This window comes from Phacochoerus africanus, chromosome 8 (genome assembly GCF_016906955.1).
Source record: "Phacochoerus africanus isolate WHEZ1 chromosome 8, ROS_Pafr_v1, whole genome shotgun sequence".
In the NCBI taxonomy this organism is placed as follows: Eukaryota; Metazoa; Chordata; class Mammalia; order Artiodactyla; family Suidae; genus Phacochoerus; species Phacochoerus africanus.
This window is the reverse complement of record NC_062551.1, coordinates 106178491-106201890: the sequence shown is the minus strand read 5'-3', so window position 1 is coordinate 106201890 and position 23400 is coordinate 106178491. Positions and strand designations below refer to the sequence as shown.

At 40.5% G+C, this 23400-nt stretch overlaps 1 protein-coding gene and 1 long non-coding RNA gene across 2 annotated transcripts in view; one reads left to right on the top strand and one right to left on the bottom strand.

The window, feature by feature from the left end:
- GREB1L (GREB1 like retinoic acid receptor coactivator) overlaps nucleotides 1-23400 on the bottom strand; it is a 268658-nt gene that overhangs the window by 31354 nt on the left and 213904 nt on the right. The window contains exons 17-19 of the mRNA XM_047793881.1: nucleotides 11921-12101; nucleotides 9999-10191; nucleotides 4002-4135 (exon numbers count right to left, since the gene is read on the bottom strand). Coding sequence (XP_047649837.1) covers nucleotides 4002-4135; nucleotides 9999-10191; nucleotides 11921-12101 — 508 coding nt within the window. The remainder of the gene's footprint in view (nucleotides 1-4001; nucleotides 4136-9998; nucleotides 10192-11920; nucleotides 12102-23400) is intronic.
- On the top strand, nucleotides 459-22474 carry LOC125134502 (uncharacterized). Its single transcript, XR_007136654.1, has 3 exons — nucleotides 459-696; nucleotides 7868-7947; nucleotides 22446-22474. It is a non-coding gene; the product is annotated as an uncharacterized LOC125134502 (long non-coding RNA).

Sequence of the window (23400 nt, the reverse complement as noted above, 5' to 3'; positions counted from 1 at the left end):
CACATGTACTGAATCACAGTCTGACAAGGTCTGCAGCTGATCTGTATCATATTACATTTCGAGAAGCTCTGGTCTGCTCCAGTTTACTGTGGACAGAATCATAATGGATCGTCCCTGGGTCCTAACTTCTTGCTCGTGGCTTTGGGTTAGAATGCTTACTAGCTTATTTCTGATACTTAAGAGTACAGTTAAGGAAACTGAGACACTGATGTAATGTCTGTGGAGTATCAGGAATAAAACAAGTAATTATTATTGCTAACGAGGTCGGCTCCACTCATAGCAATAACAGTATCATTCCTTAAAAATGCATGTGGGTACTGGAGAAAACTCGGGGCTGACTGGAGAAATAGCACCCCCTAGTGGTTCGGCCTTCTATAGCCTGAGCTCTTGCTCAGTAAAGAGAGCCCAGCAAATAAATAGCAGGGGTGTCCTTGACTCACCCCAAAATTACTCCTCCCTCCACCTCCATCCGATTGCCAATTGGAAGTTGTTATAATTACAGAGCAGACAGAAAATAAATCTCTCCTTTATGTGCTATTCCTCAGAAAGCCAGGCCTGGTGGCAGGGTGAATACAAATGGGCAAAGAGGACCCACTTGCAGGCATGAAGAGGTGCTGGTTAAGAAAGTAGGCACCGGCAAAGCAAAGCCCCGGACCCAAGCTTGGCCAAGCATCTTATGCAGCCTACAGAACGGTGGTGAGTCTGTGAGCCTCTCTCTCTGGTTGCCAGCTGGCACATGCAGCTGCCTAGCATGGAGGATTTCACCTTTGCTCCACTTTATAATTCTATTTAAAGTCAAACAAGTGGTCCACCAGCCTTGCATGGAAAAGCCCAGGGTCAAATACTAGTTAGGGTCACCAAATGAATAGTGTGGTTTTGAAGTACTTAGAGCTGGAAAGGACCACAGATGCCCTGGGTTCTTTTTTTATCTTTGCTTTTTAGGGCCACACTTGCGGCACATGGAAGTTCCCAGGCTAGGGGTCGAATCAGAGCTGCAGCCACCTGCCTACTCCACAGCCACAGCAACACAGGATCTGAGTTGCATCTGTGAACTACATCACAGCTTGCGGCAATGCTGGATCCTTAACCCACCGAGCAGGGCCAGGAGTCGAACCCACATCCTCATGGATGCTAGTTGGGTTTGTTTCCACTGAGCCACAACGGGAACACCTGCCCTGGGTTCTGACCACACCACATTCTTATAGAAGGAGGCTGAGTTAAGGGTTGGGAGAAATTCAGCTACTTGCCCAACAACATCAGACTGATCAAAGACAGAGCTGAGTGCAGATTTTATTCAGGTCTCTAACATCGTCTTATGTGGCAAGAATTTAGTAGATTGGGGAAAAGTAAAGAAAACCTTTAAGAGTTCAATAAATCATAGCTATTTTTAGCCTGGGGTGATTGGGCTGAAGGAAGTAAGCACAGATGATTTAGGTCTTCTTAGGGCCACATCCATGGCATATGGAAGTCCCTAGGCTAGGGGCTGAATTGGAGCTGCACCTATCAGCCTATGCCACAGCCACAGCAACGCCAAATCCGAGCTGCATCTGTGACCTACACCACGGCTCACGGCAATGCTGGATCCTTAACCCACTTTTGTCTTTTGTCCTTTTGTTGTTGTTGTTGTTGTTGCTATTTCTTGAGCCACTCCTGCGGCATATGGAGGTTCCCAGGCTAGGGGTTGAATCGGAGCTGTAGCTACTGGCCTACACCACAGCCATAGCAACGTGGGATCCGAGCCGTGTCTGCAACCTACACCACGGCTCACGGCAATGCCGGGTCCTTAACCCACTGAGCGAGGCCAGGGATTGAACCTGCATTCTCATGGATCCTAGTCGGGTTTGTTACTGCCATAAGGCGAACTCCCAGATGATTCAAGTTTAAAGCTAAGTGTTTTGTTTTTGGCCGCACCTGTAGCATTCAGAAGTCTTGAACCAGGGATCAAACTGACGCCACAGCAGTGACAACACTGGATGCTTAACTTGTTAAGCCACCAGGGAACTCCAAGGCTTAATGTTTTTTTGCTGGGCCATGTATGAAAGCCAAAGTTAGATCAAAGGGTAATTAAATTTTATACTGAAAGAGCTCTGAATTTAGAATTGAATAGTTTCCCCCGTCTGTTATGTTTGCATCAAACTATAATTACAGTTTGTAAGTATTCCAAAAGTGCTATGCGAGTGTATGGGATCATCCATTAAAATATGAGTTATGGGAGTTCCCTTAGTGGCGCAGCAGAAACGAATCCAACTAGGAACCATAAAGTTGTGGGTTCGATCCCTGACCTTGCTCAGTGGGTTAAAGTTCCAACATTTCCACGAGCTGTGGTGTAGGTCGCAGACGCAGCTTGGATCTGGTGCGCTGCCATGGCTCTGGTGTGGGCTGGCAGCTGTAGCTCTGATTTGACCCTTAGCCTGGGAATCTCCATATGCCACAAGTGTATCCCTAAAAAGACAAAAAAAAAAAAGAGTTATGAAACTCCGAGTGAGGTTACTGGAAAAAAAGATAGGTTCCAAGCTGGAGGACGGAACAGGAGGGTGGGGAACACTGAAAGGGGAGACTCATGGGATGATTTTGGAAATCTAAGATCACATGTGCTGTGAAAGGATTAACGTCACAGTGTCAGTTAAGTCTTCTCAAATCCCACAGCTTTGAAAATATAAATTCCTACTCTAAGCCTGCTCCTTTTCCTGACACAGCATTATAGCCTAATGGGTAGGATGCAGTCACCTGTCCTTGTCTTTATTTCTCTTTGTTTTTTCTTAGCAAAGTTATAGGGCAGCATATTAAATAGATGGTTTGTGATCAATTAGAGCCAGAGCTAATAGAGCCCAACTGCCCCCATCACTGAATGATCAGACAGAATATTGTGGTGGAGGGCAGGGAGGGGCCTCTAGCAGGTTAAATTCTAATGCCTCAACCTATTCTTTGAATCTATGGCTCAGCATCAGAGAGGGAAAAACAGGAAGACCCTTTGTTCTTCCAGAGTTTGGCCTGGAATTGGGGAATAAAAAAGAGACAAGATTCATGATCCTTAACCCCACAGTTGGGGGCTGGAGGAGGGATCCTTGGAAGTGAACTCACTTAAAGGATCCAATTGTTTTTTAATCTTCTCCAGTCTACACCCCAAATCTCTCATAGTGAAGTTTTATATTTACTGCGTTATCGAAGGGTACTTGCCTGAGATGGACAGAGAAGAGAGGAAAATGTAAAAGTGTGGGATGTGGGGTGTGTGGTGGGGGAGGCCGGGCCTCAGAGGAATCATTTTTTTTTGTCTTTTTTTTGTTGTTGTTGTTGTTATTGTTGCTATTTCTTGGGCCGCTCCTGCGGCATATGGAGGTTCCCAGGCTAGGGGTTGAATCGGAGCTGTAGCCACCGGCCTACGCCAGAGCCACAGCAACGCGGGATCCGAGCCGCGTCTGCAACCTACACCACAGCTCACGGCAACGCCGGATCGTTAACCCACTGAGCAAGGCCAGGGACCGAACCCGCAACCTCATGGTTCCTAGTCGGATTCGTTAACCACTGCGCCACGACGGGAACTCCGGAATCATTTTTAATAAGCAAATCTCCCTCTGTCCATGTCATCCCCAGGTGTACTATGAAGCCTACTTGGAAGACAATTCAGAGCACAGAAAGTAGTTCTACTTCCCACTCTGGGTTGCTGGTTTCCTTTGTTGGTCTTGGATGATCATAGAAAACCCTTATGAGTAAAAGGTCATCTTATGAAAAGCTTTTTTTTTTTTTTTTTTGTCTTTTTAGGGCTGCACCCATGGCACGTGGAAATTCCCAGGCAAGGGGTTCAATCAGAGCTACAGCTGCTGGCCTATGCCACAGCCATAGCAACACTGGATCCTTAACCCACTGAGCAAGGCCAGGGATCAAACCTGCATCTTCATGGATACTAGTTGGGTTTGTTTCCACTGAACCACAACGGGAACTCCCGTTTAGCTATTTCAGACATGCAAGGATAGCTAAAGAAAAGGTTGAAGGTCCTTACTTACCTCTCCAAGAGAGTGTTCACCATTTTTTCAAAAGTCTCATCACATCTCAGAAGGGGGCTTGTGATTCCCCACTGAAGAGATTTACTGTACTCATTTAGGCCGAAATACAGCTTTTCCTCACCGTTCATGTCCTCCTGATCCAAAACACAGAGCAAAACCAGTGAGGGCAGGATACAGTGTCTTGTTTTCTGGTTGGGTGGGTGGTGGGTGGGGGACTGTAATAGCCTGGAAGGTTAAGAAAATTGTGAACAAGGAGTTCCCATCGTTGCTCAGTGGTTAACGAATCTGACTGGGAACCATGAGGTGCAGGTTCGATCCCTGGCCTTGCTCAGTGGGTTAACGATCCAGCGTTGCCGTGAGCTGTGGTGTAGGTCGCAGACGAGGCTCGGATTTGGCGTTGCTGTGGCTGTGGTGTCCGCTGGCAGCTATAGCTCCAGTTAGACCCCTAGCCTGGGAACCTCCAGATGCTGTGGGAGTGGCCCTAGAAAAGTCAAAAAGACAAAAAAAAAAAAAAGAAAAAAAAAAGAAAATTGTGAACAAACAAGCAGTACTAGGTTAAACTAAAAAAACTTCTGCACAGCAAAGGAAACAAAATGAAAAGGCAACTGACTGAAAGGGAGAAAATATTTGCAAATCATTTCTCTGATAAGAGTTAATATTCAAATTATATGAAGAACTCATACAACTCAACAGCAACCCCCCCAAATCCAATTAAAAAATGGACAGAGGATCTGAGTAGATGTTTTTTTCTGAAGATGGCCAACAGATACAGGAAAATTCTAAATAGATTTTTTTTTTTTCCTGAAGAAGATCTACAGACAGCCAACAGGCACGGAAAAATGTGCTCAATATCACCAATCATTAGGGAAAATGTAGATCAAAACCACAAGGAGATATCACCTCACATCTGTTATAAATATCAGAGCCTTGGAGCAAAGACTGGGGAACATCTATAGTTTGTTTGGGTCCTTCTAGGTTCTTGGTTGTGTTCTGAACAGCTGTGCCAAAGAAGTCATTTCAGGATGAAAAGAAATCATTTTCGTTTCCCTCCTTATCTTGACTTGGCACAGAGTCAGTGGAAAAGCTTTGCTTGCTTGCTTGCTTGCTTGCTTGCTTGCTTGCTTGCTTGCTTGCTTGCTTTCTTTCTTTCTTTCTTTCTTTCTTTCTTTCTTTCTTTCTTTCTTTCTTTCTTTCCTTCTTTCGGGCCACACCCATGGCATATGAAAGTTCCCAGGCTAGGGTCCAATCAGAGCTACAGCTGCCAGCCTACACCAGAGCCACAGCAACTTGGGATCCCAGCCGAATCTGAGACCTACACCACAGTTCACGGCAATGCCAATCCTTAATCCACTGAGAAAGGCCAGCGAGAACCCAAGAACCCGAGTCCTCAAGGATACTAATCAGGTTCGTTAACCACTGAGCCACGATGGGAACTCCAAGACCACCTTTTAAAACACGAGTTATCAGAGTAGGCATAAGCCGGGGGCTACGGCTCTGATTAGACCCCTAGCCTGGGAACCTCCATATGCCGCCAGTGCGGCCCTAAAACACAAAACAAAAACAAAAATAAGTTATCAAACTCTGAATGATGTCAGTCTAAAGAAACAAACTATCACAAATTATTCAAGTATCACAAATCATAAATGATATGATTAATCAAATCCTTGTATCTTTGGGAAAAATGTCCTTCTTTTGAAAAAAACTTCCTTCCCAAAGTTCTGCCCTCTCAGTGACCCCGAGTGGCAGCCCTCCCTGTCCTTTTGCTGCTGTCTCTGCTTTTCCTCCAGCCAAACACTCTGCTATGTGGACGCAGTTCCCTGGAAGGTCACCAAGGACTCCTGAGGCCAAACAGCTCAGTCCTTGGCCTCACTATCCTCTTAGCCATTCTCTTCATTATTTTCTCCCATGATTTTATCTACATCAGCTGGCTGCTTCAGTGATTGGTTTCTCTGTAAATATCCCGAATCCTCACTGCAAATCCCCGGTCCAAACTGCAGCTTTGCATTTCTGACAGTGCACTCAGCCCAGTCTTTACTTGGTCCAGATCCTCCTCCCCTTGACTTCTCTTTTCTTGTTAAAGGCATCATCTGAAAGATATCTCTGCCTTTTCCTGCTTCCCCAAGAAATAAATCCTAGAAAATTTACGATTTCTTCCATCTTTTTTATTGTCAAGACCACTATTCTGATTTAGGTATTTGTTCTTTCTAACCTGAATTATCAGAAAAGCCAGATGACTCATCTCCCCCCCTTCTAATCACTTTGACTTGGCCTCTATAGATAATAACTTGCCTTAAAGTTCCGCCTGTTAGTGTCTACTAATGCTGAACTCAGCAATTTCACTCCAAGATACATACCCAACGAAAATACATACATATGTCTACCAAAAGGCATGTTTATTGTAGCGCTATTTGAAATAAATGAATAGGGTGAATACGTGAATGGTGGTGAGTCATCCAGCATAATCATTTTTTTCTCTTTTTTACAGCTGCACCTGCAGCATATGGAGGTTCCAAGGCTAGGGGTTGAATCGGAGCTGCAGCTGCCAGCCTGTGCCACAGCCACAGCAACAGAGGATCCAAGCTGCATCTGTGAGCTATGCCACAGCTTGTGGCAACACTAGATCCTTAACCCACTGAGCAAGGCCAGGGATTGAACCCACATCCTTATGGATACTACGTCAGGTTCTTAACCCACTGAGCCACAGTGTGAACTCCAACCCAGTGTAATCTTTAAAAAAAATTTCTTTTTTATGGCCATGCCCACAGCATAGGAAAGTTCCTGGGCCAGGGACTGAATCCAAGCTGCAGCTGTGGCAATGCTGGATCCTTTAACCCACTGTTCTGGGCTTGGAATCAAACCCACACCTCCACGGTGACCTGAGCCACTGCAAGTGGATTCTTAACCCACTGCACCATAGTGGGAACCCACCCAGTGTAATCTGTACACAGCAAAAAAGAGTGAATGTTTTATGACTTATCCAAAATATAGAAGAATCTCACAAACAATATTGAGCAAAAGAAGCCAGACAGAAAAGAGTGCATACTGTATGATTCCATTTATAGAACATTCAAAACCGGGCGAACTAGGTCTACAGTGTAAGAGGCCAGAAGAGTGTTTCCCTCTGGTAAGGGGAGTGCCTGGCTTCTGGGTTGTGGGAATGCTCTAGTTCTTCATCTGGGTGCGGTCCATGGGTGTGTTCAGTTTGTGAAAATTCATCCAAATGTACACTAACATTGTGAATGCAAATAATAAAAGAAATATGTATATTCTGCTATTTCCAGTAATACTATGCCCTTGCTAAAAAATGCCTGTGTAACAAGTGTACACTTTCCCAGCCTGGTCTCAGAGATTCCATATGTGTATTTCCAGGTTTCTTTTCATCCCACCAAGTATTCTCTGAAAAGTGCCTGATGCCTTCTCCTCTGTTGTCCTGCCGGAGCTGCCTGCTGCCAGGAGTGGCTGCTCCGCTGTCTCCTCTGTCCTTCCTCTCCTCCAGGGCCCATCCTGAGTGCTCCATCCTCCATGTCACCGTTTCTGATGCTCTCAAATGGGTGGCACTCCTCCCTCCTTTCAGCCCACAGGGGACTTTGGCTTTTTGAAATTCTCTCTCTGTTTTTTGTTTTGTTTTGTTTGCTTTTTAGGGCTGCATGTGCAGCATATGGAAATTCCCAGGCTAGGGGTCGAATTGGAGCTGTGTCTGTGATGTACACCACAGTTCACAGCAACTTAACCTTAACCCACTGAGTGAGGCCAGGGATCGAACCCTCATCCTCATGGATACTAGTCAGGTTCATTTCCCCTGAGCCACAACAGGAACTCCAGGAATGACTTTTAAGGAATATTATTTTCTCTATTATTTCATTCAGGAGAAGACAAAGGGCAGAAGCTATAAGCTTGTCTACCTGTCCCTGGAGTGATCCTGTTTGGAAAAGACTCAATGAACCAGGTAAATTAGGATAGTTGCCACCGCCCACCACCAACAATATATTAAACTTAACATCCAATAGGAGAACTCTCTGTTGGATTAAAAACAAAGTTTCCTTTCCTCAGTTCTGTTGGCAGTCCCAATCCATGTTAGGACAGCTACCTGGGCAGCCCATAGGCTGGCCCTGGGGTTCTGAAGCAAAGAAACTATGCAGCCTCTTATCTCATCCATACCTGGATCACCCAATTAATGGACATATCTGTAGGGGAGAAGATACCAGCAACATGAAAGCTCAAAGCAACCTCTTTGTGATCATCCACACACTGAAAAAGTTCTCATAAGTTCTCCCATCCACACTGGTGGGGCCAGTGTGAATCAGGGAGCTATGCTTGCTTAACTGCAAAGGACACACCAATACTCAACAAGGGGAGCTCCAAGTCTTCTTACCTGCTTCATAACAGAGTGAAATGCACTGGATTGAAAAATAGTTATTCTTTTTATGACATGCAGAAGTTCCCAGGCCAGGGATTGAACCTGTGTTGCAGCAGCAATCAGAGCCACAGCAATGATAATGCCAGATATTTAACCTGCTGAGCCCCACCAGAGAACTCCAATGGTTATTCTTACGTAAGACATTTCCAGTACCTTTTACTTAAACATGTTTATCTAAAAATATCCAATAGGTCAATATTTCTAAACAAAGGATCATTGCTTAATGGCTAACCTTTATTGTTTTTTTTTAAATGAAACTTTGATTTCTTTTCTTTGCTAATATATTTAGTGTACAGTTTATAGACCATAGAAAATATTTTTTTTGGCCATGGAAGTTACTGGGCCAAGGATCAAACCGAAGCCACAGCAGCAACCTGAGCCGCTGCAGTGACAATGTCAGATCCTTAACCCACTGTGCCACAAGGAAATTCTGAAAATGTTTTTTAAGAATTAGGGACTGGAAAAAAAAAATATAAAGACCTGGGTATGTACAATGTTGAGATATTCTCAATGCTTTAAGTGATACTACTGAGTAATTTACAGTAACAGTACCATCATTCTCTGTTTCAACAAGAAGTCTGTGAACTGATTAAAAGGAAAAATCCAGTTGCTGGGGAAGTGAGCAAGCAATTAACAATGGTGTAGATCATGGGAGTTCCTGTTATGGTTCAGTGGAAATGAATCTGACTGGCATCCATGGGGATTCAGGTTCCATCCCTGGACCTGCTTAGTGGGTTAAGGATCCAGCATTGCCATGATCTGTGGTGTAGGTCTCAGACATGGCTCGGATATGGCATTTCTGTGGCTATGGCGTAGGCCTGCAGGTACAGCTCCGATTCAACTCCTAGCTGGGGAACCTCCATATGCCGCAGGTATGATCCTAAAAAGACAAAAACAAATAAACAAAAAACAATGGTATAGATCACTAAGACTAAAACAAGAAAACAATAAAATTTCCAAGTCTTATATTGGAATTAATAATTTAAAGGCACAAAAAATCAGATTTCCTGTTGTGGCTCAGCAGTTATCAAACCCAACTAGCATCCATGAGGACCCAGGTTTGATCCCTGGCCTTGCTCAGTGGGTCAAGGATCCAGCATTGCTGTGAGCTGTAGTGTAGGTTGCAGATGTGGCTCAGATACCGCATTGCTATAGCTGTGGTGTAGGCTGGAGGCTTCAGCTCTGATTGAACCCCTAGTCTGGGAGCCTCTATATGCCACAGGCGCAGCCCTCAAAAGACAAAAGACAAAAAAAAAAATCATTTAAAGGCATAAAGCTAATCCAGGATATTGGTGATGATATCAGATGACATCGTTTGGGGGAACAAACTACAGGATGGACAATTTTATATCTGCATGAAAACCTAAAAAAAAAAGAACCACCTAATTCAATTTATAGAGGATGCTATTCACTGGCTTTCAGTGAAAAGTAATTGTAATTCTATGGAACTTTTAGAAGAGAAAGCATTGTGTTAGTTATACTTTTGAATTCTTCCATCATCACTGTATTTTATTATATGGTTCCACTCCCCTGGGAACTGAAAACAAGTCTGTGTATCAGAGAGTAGCGCAGAGACTCACTGTGCTGTCCAGCTGGATCCAGTGAACCTCGTTGCTGGTGCTGATTCGAGACTGTTGGGTCTGCAGAGTATATGGGCAGGAGGTAACCTGGAGCACCAGAAGGTTGAAAGCTTCCAGAACCTCCCTGCAGTTAATGACTCTGTCAGCCAATCCATGGCCAGGTTCACCATGTGACAAAGAGCCCGAAATGACACTGTAGATGTAGAAATATTGAAAGTTACATCAAAACCTCCTAGTTTAACTGATTAGATGGAGGCAATATTTTAGCTCTTATTTTTCTAGTTCTTATTCATTGGGAGCAAGAGTAGAAGCAATTAACAGTTGATTTGGAAGAACAAAAATGACCTTCTTACCCCTTACAAATAGATTTCAGGGATTTTTTTTCCCTTTCTCAGTTTGTCCCTGATACACTCCAAAGTGTAAACTCAGTTATGCAAGCCAAAGACATCTAAATCCTTGAATCACTTCAGCTTGAAAGCCCATCTGAATGAGGGAGCGCTCCATCAAGGCATGATGCTTATTAACTGTGCAATCATCTATACCCTTAGAGAGGCCCAGAAGCCTCAAGGAGCCCCGATGTGGTAATACACTCTCCTTCCTCCCTTGAGGCTGAGAGACTGTGGGGAGGGCTCCTCCCACCCTCTCTTCATGACCAACATGTTCATATTTCTGAGTCATTTTCAGTTCTGCTCAATATGGATGTACCAGGTTGCCATGCAGCCTCAAAACTATTCATTCATACACACACACACACACACACACACACACATATACACAAACACACACACACACACAGTCAAATAAGTGATCTCAATGCACGTGAGACCTAATTACAGAGAGACCCAATGTGTAATCCTAATAGCAATTACCCCATACTTTCAAAGATGAGGTATATAAAGTCAGTGAGCTATTTCTGCTCATGGGACACTAGCAGTAACTGTAGAGGATGTGGGCAAAATTTCTCTTCTCTTTCCTTCCTTTCCTTCATTCCATCCTTCCTTGCAAATCTAACAAGTTAAGCAAGATCTTTACACCTACATACAGCTCTAGGCTTCACAGACTGTGGAGTACCAAACACAGTCTGGCTTCCGAACAAGTGTTTTTGAAATTCAAACATTTCTACCATAACTCCAAAAAATTCCAGATGCCTAACCTCAGCGTGTCCTGAGGAAAGAAAATCTATAAGTGCTTGATGATGCCTGAAATTTCCCTCCCACTACCTGGTGGGGACAAACCATGATATGCAATATCTGACAACAATTTGCCCTGGGGCAAAAAAAAAGATTTGCCTTTTTCAATTCATAAGAATAAAGATACGCTCTACCAGACAACTGCTGTGATTTGATCTGACTCCATCACGCCACAAATACTGTTTTTTTGTTGTTGTTATTGTTAGTAGGCCCACCGAGCGACAGGATGGTCTCATTTAAATTGGCAAATTGTGGAAGTTTTCAGATCTGCCCTCAATCACTGAAGTGGCACCTCTGTTCCTGTTAAAGGGAAGACAGCAGAGAAAAGGCAAAGAGGAGGAGAAACAGCAGGAGAGGAAGGAAAAGAAGAAAGGAAAGGAAAAAAGGAGAACAGGGGAGAGAGGAGGCAGTAGGCAGGGAGCACAAGGCGCTCACCAGCCACAACCTCCTTGCTGCCACTCTTTCCCCAAAGTAGCTGAGGTCCTCAGCACTCGTGAGACTGGATCTTAACAAGAAGTTGCAAACTCACCCATAGTATAGTTAAAGTAAAATCAACATGAAAGTGGTAAGAAAAGTTGAAAGAGCAAGGGAAGAGTGGGAATAAGTTGTCCATGAGAAAACGCCAACTAGTAGGATCCCTGGGCTTTCAGATCACCACCCTTTGAGTAACTTATGACATGTCCATTACTGCTGTAGAAGGAATATCGTATTTGCTCACTCGGAAGCAATCACCTCGTTAGTTCCACATGGGAGTTGTCATGAACTAGCACAAACAGTGTGTATGGGTTCTGTTTCACCCTTCTCATGAAAACTTCAAACTTGGTTTGAATCTCATTGTCTAGACGAACCACGTATTTCTCTGCTCTCTGATAGGCCGTCCCATTTTCCTCCAGACCCAAGTCTACAAGGACACCTGCCAAGAAGAAAAAAGAGTTTATATTTTTTCCATACATACCTCTAAGACAAATTTAAGTTCAGTGTCAATTGATATACTGGGTACTCACCACACTTAGAAGTGTACAGAGCAGATAGTTTTTTCCATGTTCCCCACCAAATTTTTTTTTTTTTTCTTTTTAGGGCTGCACTCGTGGCATATGGAGGTTCCCAGGCTAGGGGTCTAACCGGAGCTACAGCTGTCGGCCTACACCGCAGCCACAGCAATGCCAGATCTGAGCAGTGTCTGTGACCTACACCACAGATCAGAGCAATGCCGGATCCTTTACCCACTAATTGAGGCCAAGGATTGAATCTGAAACCTCATGGTTACTAGTTGGATTTGTTTCCGCTGTGCCACCATTTTGAGGAGGAAATATCAGATTTCCTTTTCTTTAGCACACCGTATCCCACCTCCCACGTCTTGAACAAATAACAACAGGGGCTGGTCTAATCCATTAAGTAGGAGCAATTGAATGTACAAGACCTCTGTCTAATTAATGCAACTTATATGTGAAGTGATTTGCTAACAGCCTATAGAGGCCACTTAGAAAAAAAATGGGAGTCCCCATCGTGGCGCAGTGGTTAACGAATCCGACTAGGAACCATGAGGTTGCAGGTTCGGTCCCTGCCCTTGCTTAGTGGGTTAATGATCCGGCGTTGCCGTGAGCTGTGGTGTAGTTTGCAGACGCTGCTCGGATCCCACGTTGCTGTAGCTCTGGCGTAGGCCAGTGGCTGCAGCTCTGATTCGACCCCTAGCCTGGGAACCTCCATATGCCGCGGGAGTGGCCCAAATAAATAGCAAAAAGACAAAAAAAAAAAAAATGAAGCTTTGGGCTATAGCTCTTGGCCAAATTGATATAACTGTATAAGTCTTCCTTACCCTAAATTTATTAATAAGAAAAAAGAAAAGTAAAATGTGATGTCTAAAGATACCACTGGTAGATCATGAGCTTTTTTAGGTAGTATTTTATTTAAAAAATTTTTTTCTTACAGTGATGATGTTGCACAGTATTTAGAGTATGAGGTACCCTCAGCAAATGTTGGATTAGGTACCAAATTAGTAGGATGACACGAATTACTCAAGATAACTATATTCTCTAAATGTTAGAAACGGTAACTTTAGTACTGTATCTTTATCTCTGTCTACAATAAAATGAATTCTACAAACAAACATCTAAAACAGTTCTAGGCACATGCAGCTCTTGTTGGATAATTAAAACACCCAAATCATGCTTTAAAATGAAGAGACAGGAGTTCCCGTCGTGGCTCAGAGGTTAACAAATCTGACTAGAAACCATGAGGTTGTGGGTTCGATCCCTGGCCTCTCTCAGTGGGTTAAGGATCTGGCATTGCTGTGAGCTGTGGCAGAGGTCTCAAATGTGGCTTGGATCTGGCGTTGCTGTGGCTGTGGTATAGGCCAGCAGCTACAGCTCCGATTAGACCCCTAGCCTGGGAACCTCCATATGCCTTGGGTGCAGTCCTAGAAAAGACAAAAATAAATAAATAAATAAATAAATAAAATGAAGAGACAAAATGGTAATTATGTGAGGTAAAGATGTATTAACTCACCTTATTGTGGAGAACATTTCACAATATATACATGCGTTAAATGTCACCTTACATTACACCTTACACAATATGTTAATTATAGCTCAATAAATTTAGAAAAAAAAAAAAAACATTGCTCCATACAAGGATATACAACACCCCTTCCCTGCAAACAACTCATCCCTCTGAAATGAGAGTCTTGTGACTCAAGCCCATGACCCTCTAAATAGCAAAAGGAACCAGAAGACTGATTTGGGGTTAGATATGTCATATTTGGGGGTGAGATATGCTCCTCCAAGGGCTGAAGGATATCTATTTAGCCTCTAATATCAGCTATCCACCAGCCCCAACTATATGGAAAAGAAATTAAAATTAAAATAAATACACAAGTTAAGAAACTTTTGTGAATTACGTTGACTTAGTTTCATTGATCTAGTTTTTCTTTTTATGTAAAAACAGCTCAATTAACGACCACACACAATTAGCATCTAGATGACATAGTACTATTAGTTCTAGATGGTGTAAACAAAAATAGGAAAAATGTTTTACCATATGAAAAATTCATTATACCAGAAAAGGTGAACAGGAAGATAATTTTGCTTTCAGTCTTTTTTTATTAGGAGACTTGACTCAGAGATTGTTTTTAATTTCCACCCAAATGTAGTCAAATATTGTTGTGGATATTTCTAAAAGCAATCAATGAAGCATTTTATTTGGCAGGTAGTGTGATTTTTTGGAAAGCAAATTGCTTATAAAATTTATTCAGCATTTGATAGAGATTTACTGAACATCTATTATGTATCAGGTACTATGTCAGGTACTGTACTAGGCCTGGGGATACACAGAAGGGCAGGACAAAGATTTTAATCTCATTCATGGAGCTTATGATGGAGAAGGCGGATATTTTTGACAAGTGTCACAATGAGAGACAAGTCCTTTGGGGCAAAGGAAGTGAACAGAGGCACAAAGAGAGGACCTATGTAATCTCTGGGGGTTTCTGTTTCCTTATTTGTAAAATGGGGAAAGTAGAACCAGTTGAAAATTAGTCTATGTCTCCTAAGTATGTCCTTAGAAACTAGTAGTGAGGGTTAAGAGTCTCTGAATATGGGAGTTCCCGTCGTGGCTCAGTAGTAACAAACCCGATTAGTATCCATGAGGACGCCAGTTTGATCCCTGGCCCTGCTCAGTAGGTTAAGGACCTGGTGTTGCTGTGAGTTTCGGCATAGGTCGAGGATGTGACTTGGATCCTGAGTTGCTGTGGCTGTGGTGTGGGCCGGCCGCTGTAGCTCTGATTTGACCCCTAGCCTGTGAACTTCCATGTGCCGTGGTTGGGGCCCTAAAGGGACAAAAGAAAAAGAACAAAAAAGAGTCTCTGAATATGAAAAGACCATAAATAATTCACAAAGAGGAAAAAATATATCTTATGGATAATTAAGAGTTGATCACATTTCAAAACAAATGAAATGAAAACCAATTGTGCGCTTTTAATAGGTCAGGTCCACACATGCCCTTAACGGAAAGACAAAGTCGCATGAATCTCTGAGGTCATTCTCTTAGACATAACATGGTATTTTAGTCTGTAACTATGCAGCTAGCTGGCTCTGCGGTGGTATATTTGAGGGCAAGGGCAGGGAGCAGGCACATCAGAGGTACTTGATTGTTTTATTTCTAGCTGGGCATTTTTGGCAGATCATCCTTACCTTTAAATTTGTTTTAGACTTGCTTTTAGTTTTAAGTTTTGTTTCTTTCCTGGTTATGAAAGTGATAGATACTCATCTTGGGAAAACTGGAAAGTATAGAGATATATTAAAAAAAGAAAGAATTATCCATGATTCTTTAACTCAAAATAAGCCACTGTGAACATTTTTGTGCATTCCTTACTAATTTTTTCCCTATGGATATTCTGCTACCTAGCTCAGGTTTTATAATTATATATTCTGACTTTTTTTTAACCTAAACTTGGAAAGTAAGAAACAAAACTGTCTACAACCAGTCTAATGATACATTATTTATCTTTTCATGGAAGCTGGTGGTCTTACACAGTGTATATTAAAATTTAAACAGAATATAATTGAATATTTCATTTTTAAGTCCTTTCTCCTTTCACAGCTTATCCTTAGTAAATATAAAACGAAAATGGACATGGTCTCTTCCTTCAAAGCGTCTCTTTTCAAGAGGTGTTAATGGCATCATTACAAGTGTTTTATTTCAACTCAGTAAAAATTGCTTATGCATCTACTATATTTAGAAATAAATGGAACCACTAATTACTTCAAAAAAGAGAAAGAAAAATGATTACTATTTACTAATAACATGTCTTGTAGAAAACACAAAATAATCCACAGATGAATTGACTAAATTAATACAAATTTAGTTAAGTTAATGTCTCAAAATTAATTTATAAAAATTAGGTCAATTTCTACATGCCAAGCAGCAAACAGGGTGGTTAGGGCCGCACCCGTGGCATATGGAGGTTCCCAGGTTAGGGGTCGTATTGGAGCTACAGCTGCCAGCCTACAGCCTACAGCCTACGCCACAGCCACAGCAAGGTGGGGATCCAAGCCGTGTCTGTAACCTAGACCACAGCTCACGGCAACGCCAGATCCTTAACCCATTGAGTGAGGCCACGGATTGAACCCGAAACCTCATGGTTCCTAGTCGGATTCGTTTCCACTGCACCATGACGGGAACTCCAGGAAATGTGTTTTTTAAAAAAATGATTCGTAATAATATAAAATAATATTGTCTAGGAATAAATGTTATAAAAGATATATAAGACCTTTATGGAGAAAATGATGAAACTACTAGTGACGTTAAAGAAGACCTAAATAGAACGAAATCATAAAAATATAGTTAAAATTTAAAATCATTTAAAAAATTTATGTGGCAGAGCAAAGAACCAAGACTATTTCAAAGTCAGCCCTGAAGTGGAAAAGGTGGGAGCGATCTGCCTTACCAGAGACTAGGAATTATAGACCTGTATTCACAAGATAGTGGTTTTGGGGATGGGACAACTCTGGAAACAGACCCCCCCTGCATATAAAAACTTGACTTATGATAAGCTCGCATTGTAGATTAGTGGCAAAGGATGGGTTCTTCAATAATCAGCACTGAAGAACCAAGAAATTATATTGTACCTTACCTTATCTGATATGCCAAAAAAAAAAAAATTCTGGTGGGAAATGTTGATAATGAGAGGATATGTATGTGGGGGGGGGCAGGAATTATAAGGGGAATCTCTGTCTTTCCCTTTCATTTTGCTATGAACTTAAAGCTGCTCTCAAAAAAATAGTCTTAAAAAAGTGAAGAACACAAGATCTTACTCAAAGGAGCTCCCAATGGCCAAAGCTGGAAAATGTAAGCACCAAAGTTAGTAATGATAGTATCAGAAATGACCCATGGAATAAAATAAGTGTTGAAGAATCCATGCTAATAAAAATAAACAAAGGAGAAGGAATAACTCTTCTTTATAGAAAGATTCAATTACTAAATTCCTATTAATACTTTCAGGAAAAATGATAGAAATGCAAAAATCACCAGTATGCAAATACCACAATAAATGCAAGCAAGATCCACTGATGGATGCTAAAATTCGTTTGAATTTAGTTGAAGATTTAAGGGGAAACAGAATATTAGCTCAGTCTCAAAGTATTCCCCAAGATTTTTATCAACAAAGAGGAAAATAGTAATTTTACAGTGGAGACACCTGGCAGACACCACCTTAGTCAAACGATCAAGGTTAACATCACCAATAAGAAGATGTTCACAGCATCGCTTTTGTGGTCCTCTTGCCCAAAACACATAATCTCAATCTAATTGTGAGAAAACATCAGACATTCTCAAATTGAGAGACATTTGGCAAAACAACTGACTACTATTTTCCAAAACTAGGAAAGGTCATGGAAAACAAGGTAAAATTGAAGAAATGTCCCAGATTGCAGGCAACAACAACTGAATGCAATGTTTGATCCTGGATTGGATCCTGGAACAGTAAACTGACACTGAGGGAAATCTAGTGAGGTCTTCAGTTGGTTAATACTATCGTTCCTAAACTGACTTCCTGTTTTGATCATTGTACTATGGTTACATAGGTTCTCAAATTAAGAGAAGTGGGTAAAGGGTTTCTGTGAACTCCCTACTTTTTAAACAGCTTAATTAAGATACAGTCCACATACAATTCACCCATATAATGTAAAATTCAATAGCTTTTAATAAGTTCACAGTTGTACAACAATCACTACAGTGAGGTGAAAGTCTGACAATTTTTTTTGCATGTGAATATTTAGAACATTTTCATGACCTACAAATGAAACCCAATACCCTTTAACCATTCCCTCCTCAGTCCCCCAGCCCTAAGCAATCAGCAATATATTTTCTTTCTGTATAGGTTTGCTTGTCCTGGATATTTAATGTAAACAGAATCGTAACAATATCTGATCTTGTGTTTTTGAGTTTCGTCCATGTTTTAGCATTCATCAATACTTCATTTCTTTTCACTGCTGAAAAGTGAGGTAGTGTATGGACTACCTCATTTTATAAATTCATTCATTAGGGACACGACAGACAGTTGAACTGTTTCCACTTTTTGGTTATTATGAATAATGCTGCTATAAACTTTTGTGTACAGGTTTTTGTGTGGACATATATTTTTCACTTCTCTCTCATTTCATATCTAGGAATAGAGTTGCTAGATCATATGGTAACTCTTTGTTTAACCACCTGAGCAAGTGCTAGACTGTTTTCTAAAGTGGAAAAGCCATTTACATTCCCACCGGCAATGTATGAGCTTCCAATTTTGCTACACATATTTGATAACGTGTTACTGTCTCTCTTTTTGCATATAGCAATCCTAGTGGGTGTGAAGTAGTATTCATTGCGGATTTGGTTTTTCATTTCTCCAACTGGCTAGTGGTGTTTCATATCTTTTCCTGTGTCCACTGGCCATCTGTGTATCTTTTTTGGATATATGCCTATTCAGATACTTTAGGAGTTCCCCTGTGGTGCAGTAGGTTAAGGAGCTGGTGTTGTCACTGCAGTGGCTCAGGTCACTGCTGTGGCGCGGGTTTGATCCCTGGCCCAAGAACTTCCACATGCCATGGTGTGGCCAAACAAACAAACAAAAAACAAACTCCGATCCTTTGCTCATATCTTAATCAGGCTATTTGTCTTTTGGTTACTGAGTTGTAATAAGTCTTTAAATATTGCAGATATAAGTCCATTATCAGATAAATGATTTGTAAATAATTTTTTCCATTCTGTGGGTTTTCTCTTCATTTTCTTGATAGTGTCCATTGAAGCATAAATGTTTTAAATTCTGATAGTTTCCAGTTTATCTTTTTTCAAATTGTTGGTGCTTTTGGACTCATATCTAAGAAATCATTGCTTAATCCAAAGTCATGAAGATTTATACCTATGTTTTATTCTAAGAATTTTATAGTTTTAGGTCTTACATTTAGGTCTTTGATCTGTTTTAGTTTTCGTTTGTGAGGTGAAGGTCCAATTTCATTTTTTTTGCAAATGAATATCCAGTTGCCCCAGCACTGTTTGTCAAAAAGATTATTCTTTGTCCATTGAAGGGTCTTGATACCCTGGTCAAAATTCAGTAGACCATAAATAGGAGAGTTTATTTTTGGACTCTTTCAATTCTATCCCATTGATTTATATGTCTATCTTTATGCCAGAACCATGATATCTAATTTCTGTAGCTTCGTATTAAGTTTTAAGATGGGGCAGTGAGTGTCTTCCAATTCATTCTTCTTTTAAATATTGCTTTGGTATTCTGAGTCTCTTGAATTTCCACATGAATTTTAGAATCAGCTTGTTAGTTTATGCAAAGAAGCCAGTGTGTTTTTGATAGGGAATGCACCGAATCTGTGGATCAATTTGGGGAGTATTGCCACCTTAAAAACACTGTCTTCCTGGAGTTCCCATTTTGGCTCAGAGGTTAAGGAACCCGACTAGTATCCATGAGGACACGGATTTGATCCCTGGCCTTGCTCAGTGGGTTAAGGATCCGCCGTTGCTGTCAGCTGTGGTGTAGTTTGCAGATGTGGCTTGGATCTGGTGTTGCTGTGGTTGTGGTGTAGGCCCGTGACTACAGTTCTGATTTGACCCCTAGCCTGGGAATCTCCATATGCCATGGTGTGTGGCCCCATATAATAGACAAAAGCAAAAAAGAAAAAAACAAAAAACCCAAAAAAACCACTGTCTTTCAATTCATGAACATAGGACATCTTTCCATTTATTTAGGTCTTTCTTAATTTCTTTCAACAATTTTTTTTCTAGTTTTCAGAGTATAATTTTACTTTTTGGTCAAATATATTCCTCAGTATTTTATTATTTTTGATGCTATTATAAATTGAATTATTTTTAAATGTCACTTTTGGTTCTCTTGTATTTTTTTTTCTGACTTTTCTATAGATATAAAATTACTAAAAAACAAAACAAAATGAACCATGACCATAACTGAAACACATGCATTGCTGGTGGGAGTGTAGATATAACCAACCATCTTGGAAAAAATTTAGCTTTATTTAATAAGGTTGAAAATGTATATAACCACAATGCTACTCTCAGAGAAAGTACCAGCATTGTTTGAAATAATAAATAATAAAAACATTTATTTTTTATTGAAATAATAAAAAACTAGAAAGAACCCAAATGTCCATCAGTAGTAGAAATTATTTTTGAAATGTGTGGTATAGTCATGTAATAGAACACTAAAAAATCAGTAAAATGAATGAATTATAGCTACACGCACAACAGGATTAACCTCAGCGATATAATGTTGAGTGTAAAAAGTAAATCACAGGCAAATGCATAGAGTGGTTCCACTTACAAAAAGGTTTAAGGTCAGCAAAATTAAACAACATGTTATCTAGGAGTTATGCATTATGGCAAAACTGTAAATAAAACAAGGGAATAATAAACACAAAATTCAGCATAATGATTACCTTTGAAAGAAGAGGAATGTTAGCATGCAGGGGTGGGGGTCGAGTGGAGAACATGTCTCCGGTGCTGCTTATTTTGATAGGTACAATGGTGTTCACTATATTGTGATTTTTAATACCTTTTATAAAATTTAAAAATTTAATCTATTCAATATTTAAAATTTCTCAAAAAGGGGGAAGGCAAATTACATACATGTTTTAGAAACTTTTTGAAGATATTAATTATATACTAAATTCTATCTGATGAATCAATCACAGCAACTATTTTCCCATCATTTTCTACTTGAACTATAGAAAAGTTGAAAGACTAGTACAATAAATTAGTTTAATCAATTGTTAATATTTTGCTACATTTGCCTTTTCTCTTTATTACTTTCTATTCATTGTTGTTGCTATTGCCAAATAATTTGGAAGTAACATATAATATTCACTCCTAAATACTTCAATGTGTATTTCTTTTTCTTTCTTTCTTTTTTTCTTTTTTTGCTTTTTTAGGGCCACATCTGCGGCATATGGAAGTTCCCAGACTAGGGGTTGAATCAGACGCCACAACCACAGCAACGTGGGATCCTAGCCACCTCTGTGCCCTCATCACAGTTCATGGCAAAGCAGGATCCCCAACCCATTGAGTGATGCCTGGGATCGAACGCGCATCCTCCGGATACCAGTTGGATTCATTTCCGTTTCCGCTGCACCACAAAGGGAACTCCTCAATGTGTATTTAAGAGCAAAGACATTCTCCTGCATAACTAAGATACTGTTATTATAATCCAAAGAATGGAACTAACATTGATATAATATTCTCTAATACACAGCCCACATTTGAGTTTCACTCACTGTCCCAGAGCTATGTTTTTTATTTTTTATTTTTAGGTCTAAGATCCAATCAAGAATAAAGCACTGCACTTGGCTGTCATGTCTCTTTATTCTGCATAATTAAAACAGCCTGACTAGCTTTTTTTTTTTTTTGGTCTTTTCATTGATATTTTCAAAAATACAGGCTAGTTGTTTTGCAGAATGTCACAAAATCTGCCTGACAGTGTTCTTGTGATTAGACTCAATTATACTTCATAGGTGACATCATATATTTCCCCTTGTTCGTAATGTCAATCTGTCCCATAACTGGAGACGGCAAAGTTTGATCGCATAGATACGGTAGTGTCTTCTGCCAGATCTCTCCCTTGTAAGGACACCTTTTTCTCCCTGTAATTTTTAATACATGAGATAACACTTTGAGACTGTGTGAATATTAAATCCTGAATGACATTTTACCCAATGGTTTCAGTATCCTTTGATGATACTTGTCAGATTCAATAATTACGTTGGCAGTGCAAAACAGGGATTTCCTAATTCTGTCATTTTCTTATATTTATTAGCTGGTACCCTAGAGCCTGCTCCCCCACCCTCTCACTCCTCTTGCCTCTTTTATTTTCTTAATATTATATATGGATTTATGGGCTTTAGAAAACCCCCAAAGATTACAATCCATTGCCATCATTCCATTTTATACTTCAAATTACCAAGTCTGGACAGTAAAATCCCCTTCGAGGTGGTTTCTATGCCTTTTGACACACCCCCAGTGATCTTGGAGTACTTTCTCACTTTCTGGCAAACCAAGATTTCAGACTGTTCCCACTTCAGAGCTGGGATAGTGGGGAGTGATTTTTATAAAGCAAGGTATAGATGATAATGTGCACATTTGATACTAAAATATCACTGTTTTAAAGACTTTTCAGTGGACAGAGCTAATAAATATTTAATATTTTTCAAGTTTTAAGTTTAGACTTCTAGCTCTAATTTCTTCATTCATTCATCTTTTTCAGTCACACCACAGCATATAGACATTCCTGCGCCAGGGATTGAATCCGAGCTGGAGCTTTGACCTATGCCACAGATGCTGCAACTCTGGATCCTAAACCTACTGTGCTGGGCTGGGGATCAAACTGGTGCCTCCACAGAGACAAGCCGGATCATTAACCCACTGTGCCACAGTGGGAACTCCTCTATCTCTTAAATCTAAAAGGAACAGATTTTCATGTGACAACTCTTCCTTCATGTGACAATCCTGGTTTTCAGCAAATACCTACTCATTTTCTCTATGCTGTGATATACACAAAATAGCTTAAAATCATCAATTCCAATAACATACTTATTGAAATTCAAGATTTGTTTGTAATTCTTTTCGCTCTCAGCATATGATGTATCACATTGAGAGTGCTGAATAAGAAAACTGTGTTCAAAAAAAAATCTTTGGCTTAATTCTTTCTGGTGTGTGGTTATGTTATAAATTTAATATGCAATTAGGTTCATTTATTTGTTAGCATTTAATGTTTTTTTTCTCATTATTTTAATTTAATTTTTTGACTGTAACTCATTTTTAAGGATCAAAAGACAAAACAATACTAAAAGTATACCCATTCCATCCCTATCTCCTCCCCCTCATATAGAGTCAATTTTTCATGAGTTTCTGGTTTTGCCCTCATGTTTTGTTTTGTTTTTCAAAAACATGCTCAGAGGGGTGGAATGTGTGGATGGATGGTCAGAAGTGCTAAGAAATGGCTGGCCTGGGAAAAGTCACTTTCTATATTCTTGATAATTTAGTTTGTGTATCACAGTTCTATAGGATTAAATAAAAGCTTATGTTCTAGTAAATCATGAGCAAATCCCATATTTTTCCAACTCCACAATAAAAAATGGGCATCAGCAAGGTCTACCCTGGAGACTGATGGTGGCACCGAGAGAGTTAGAGCCATGCCCACCTGAATAATAAATCTTACT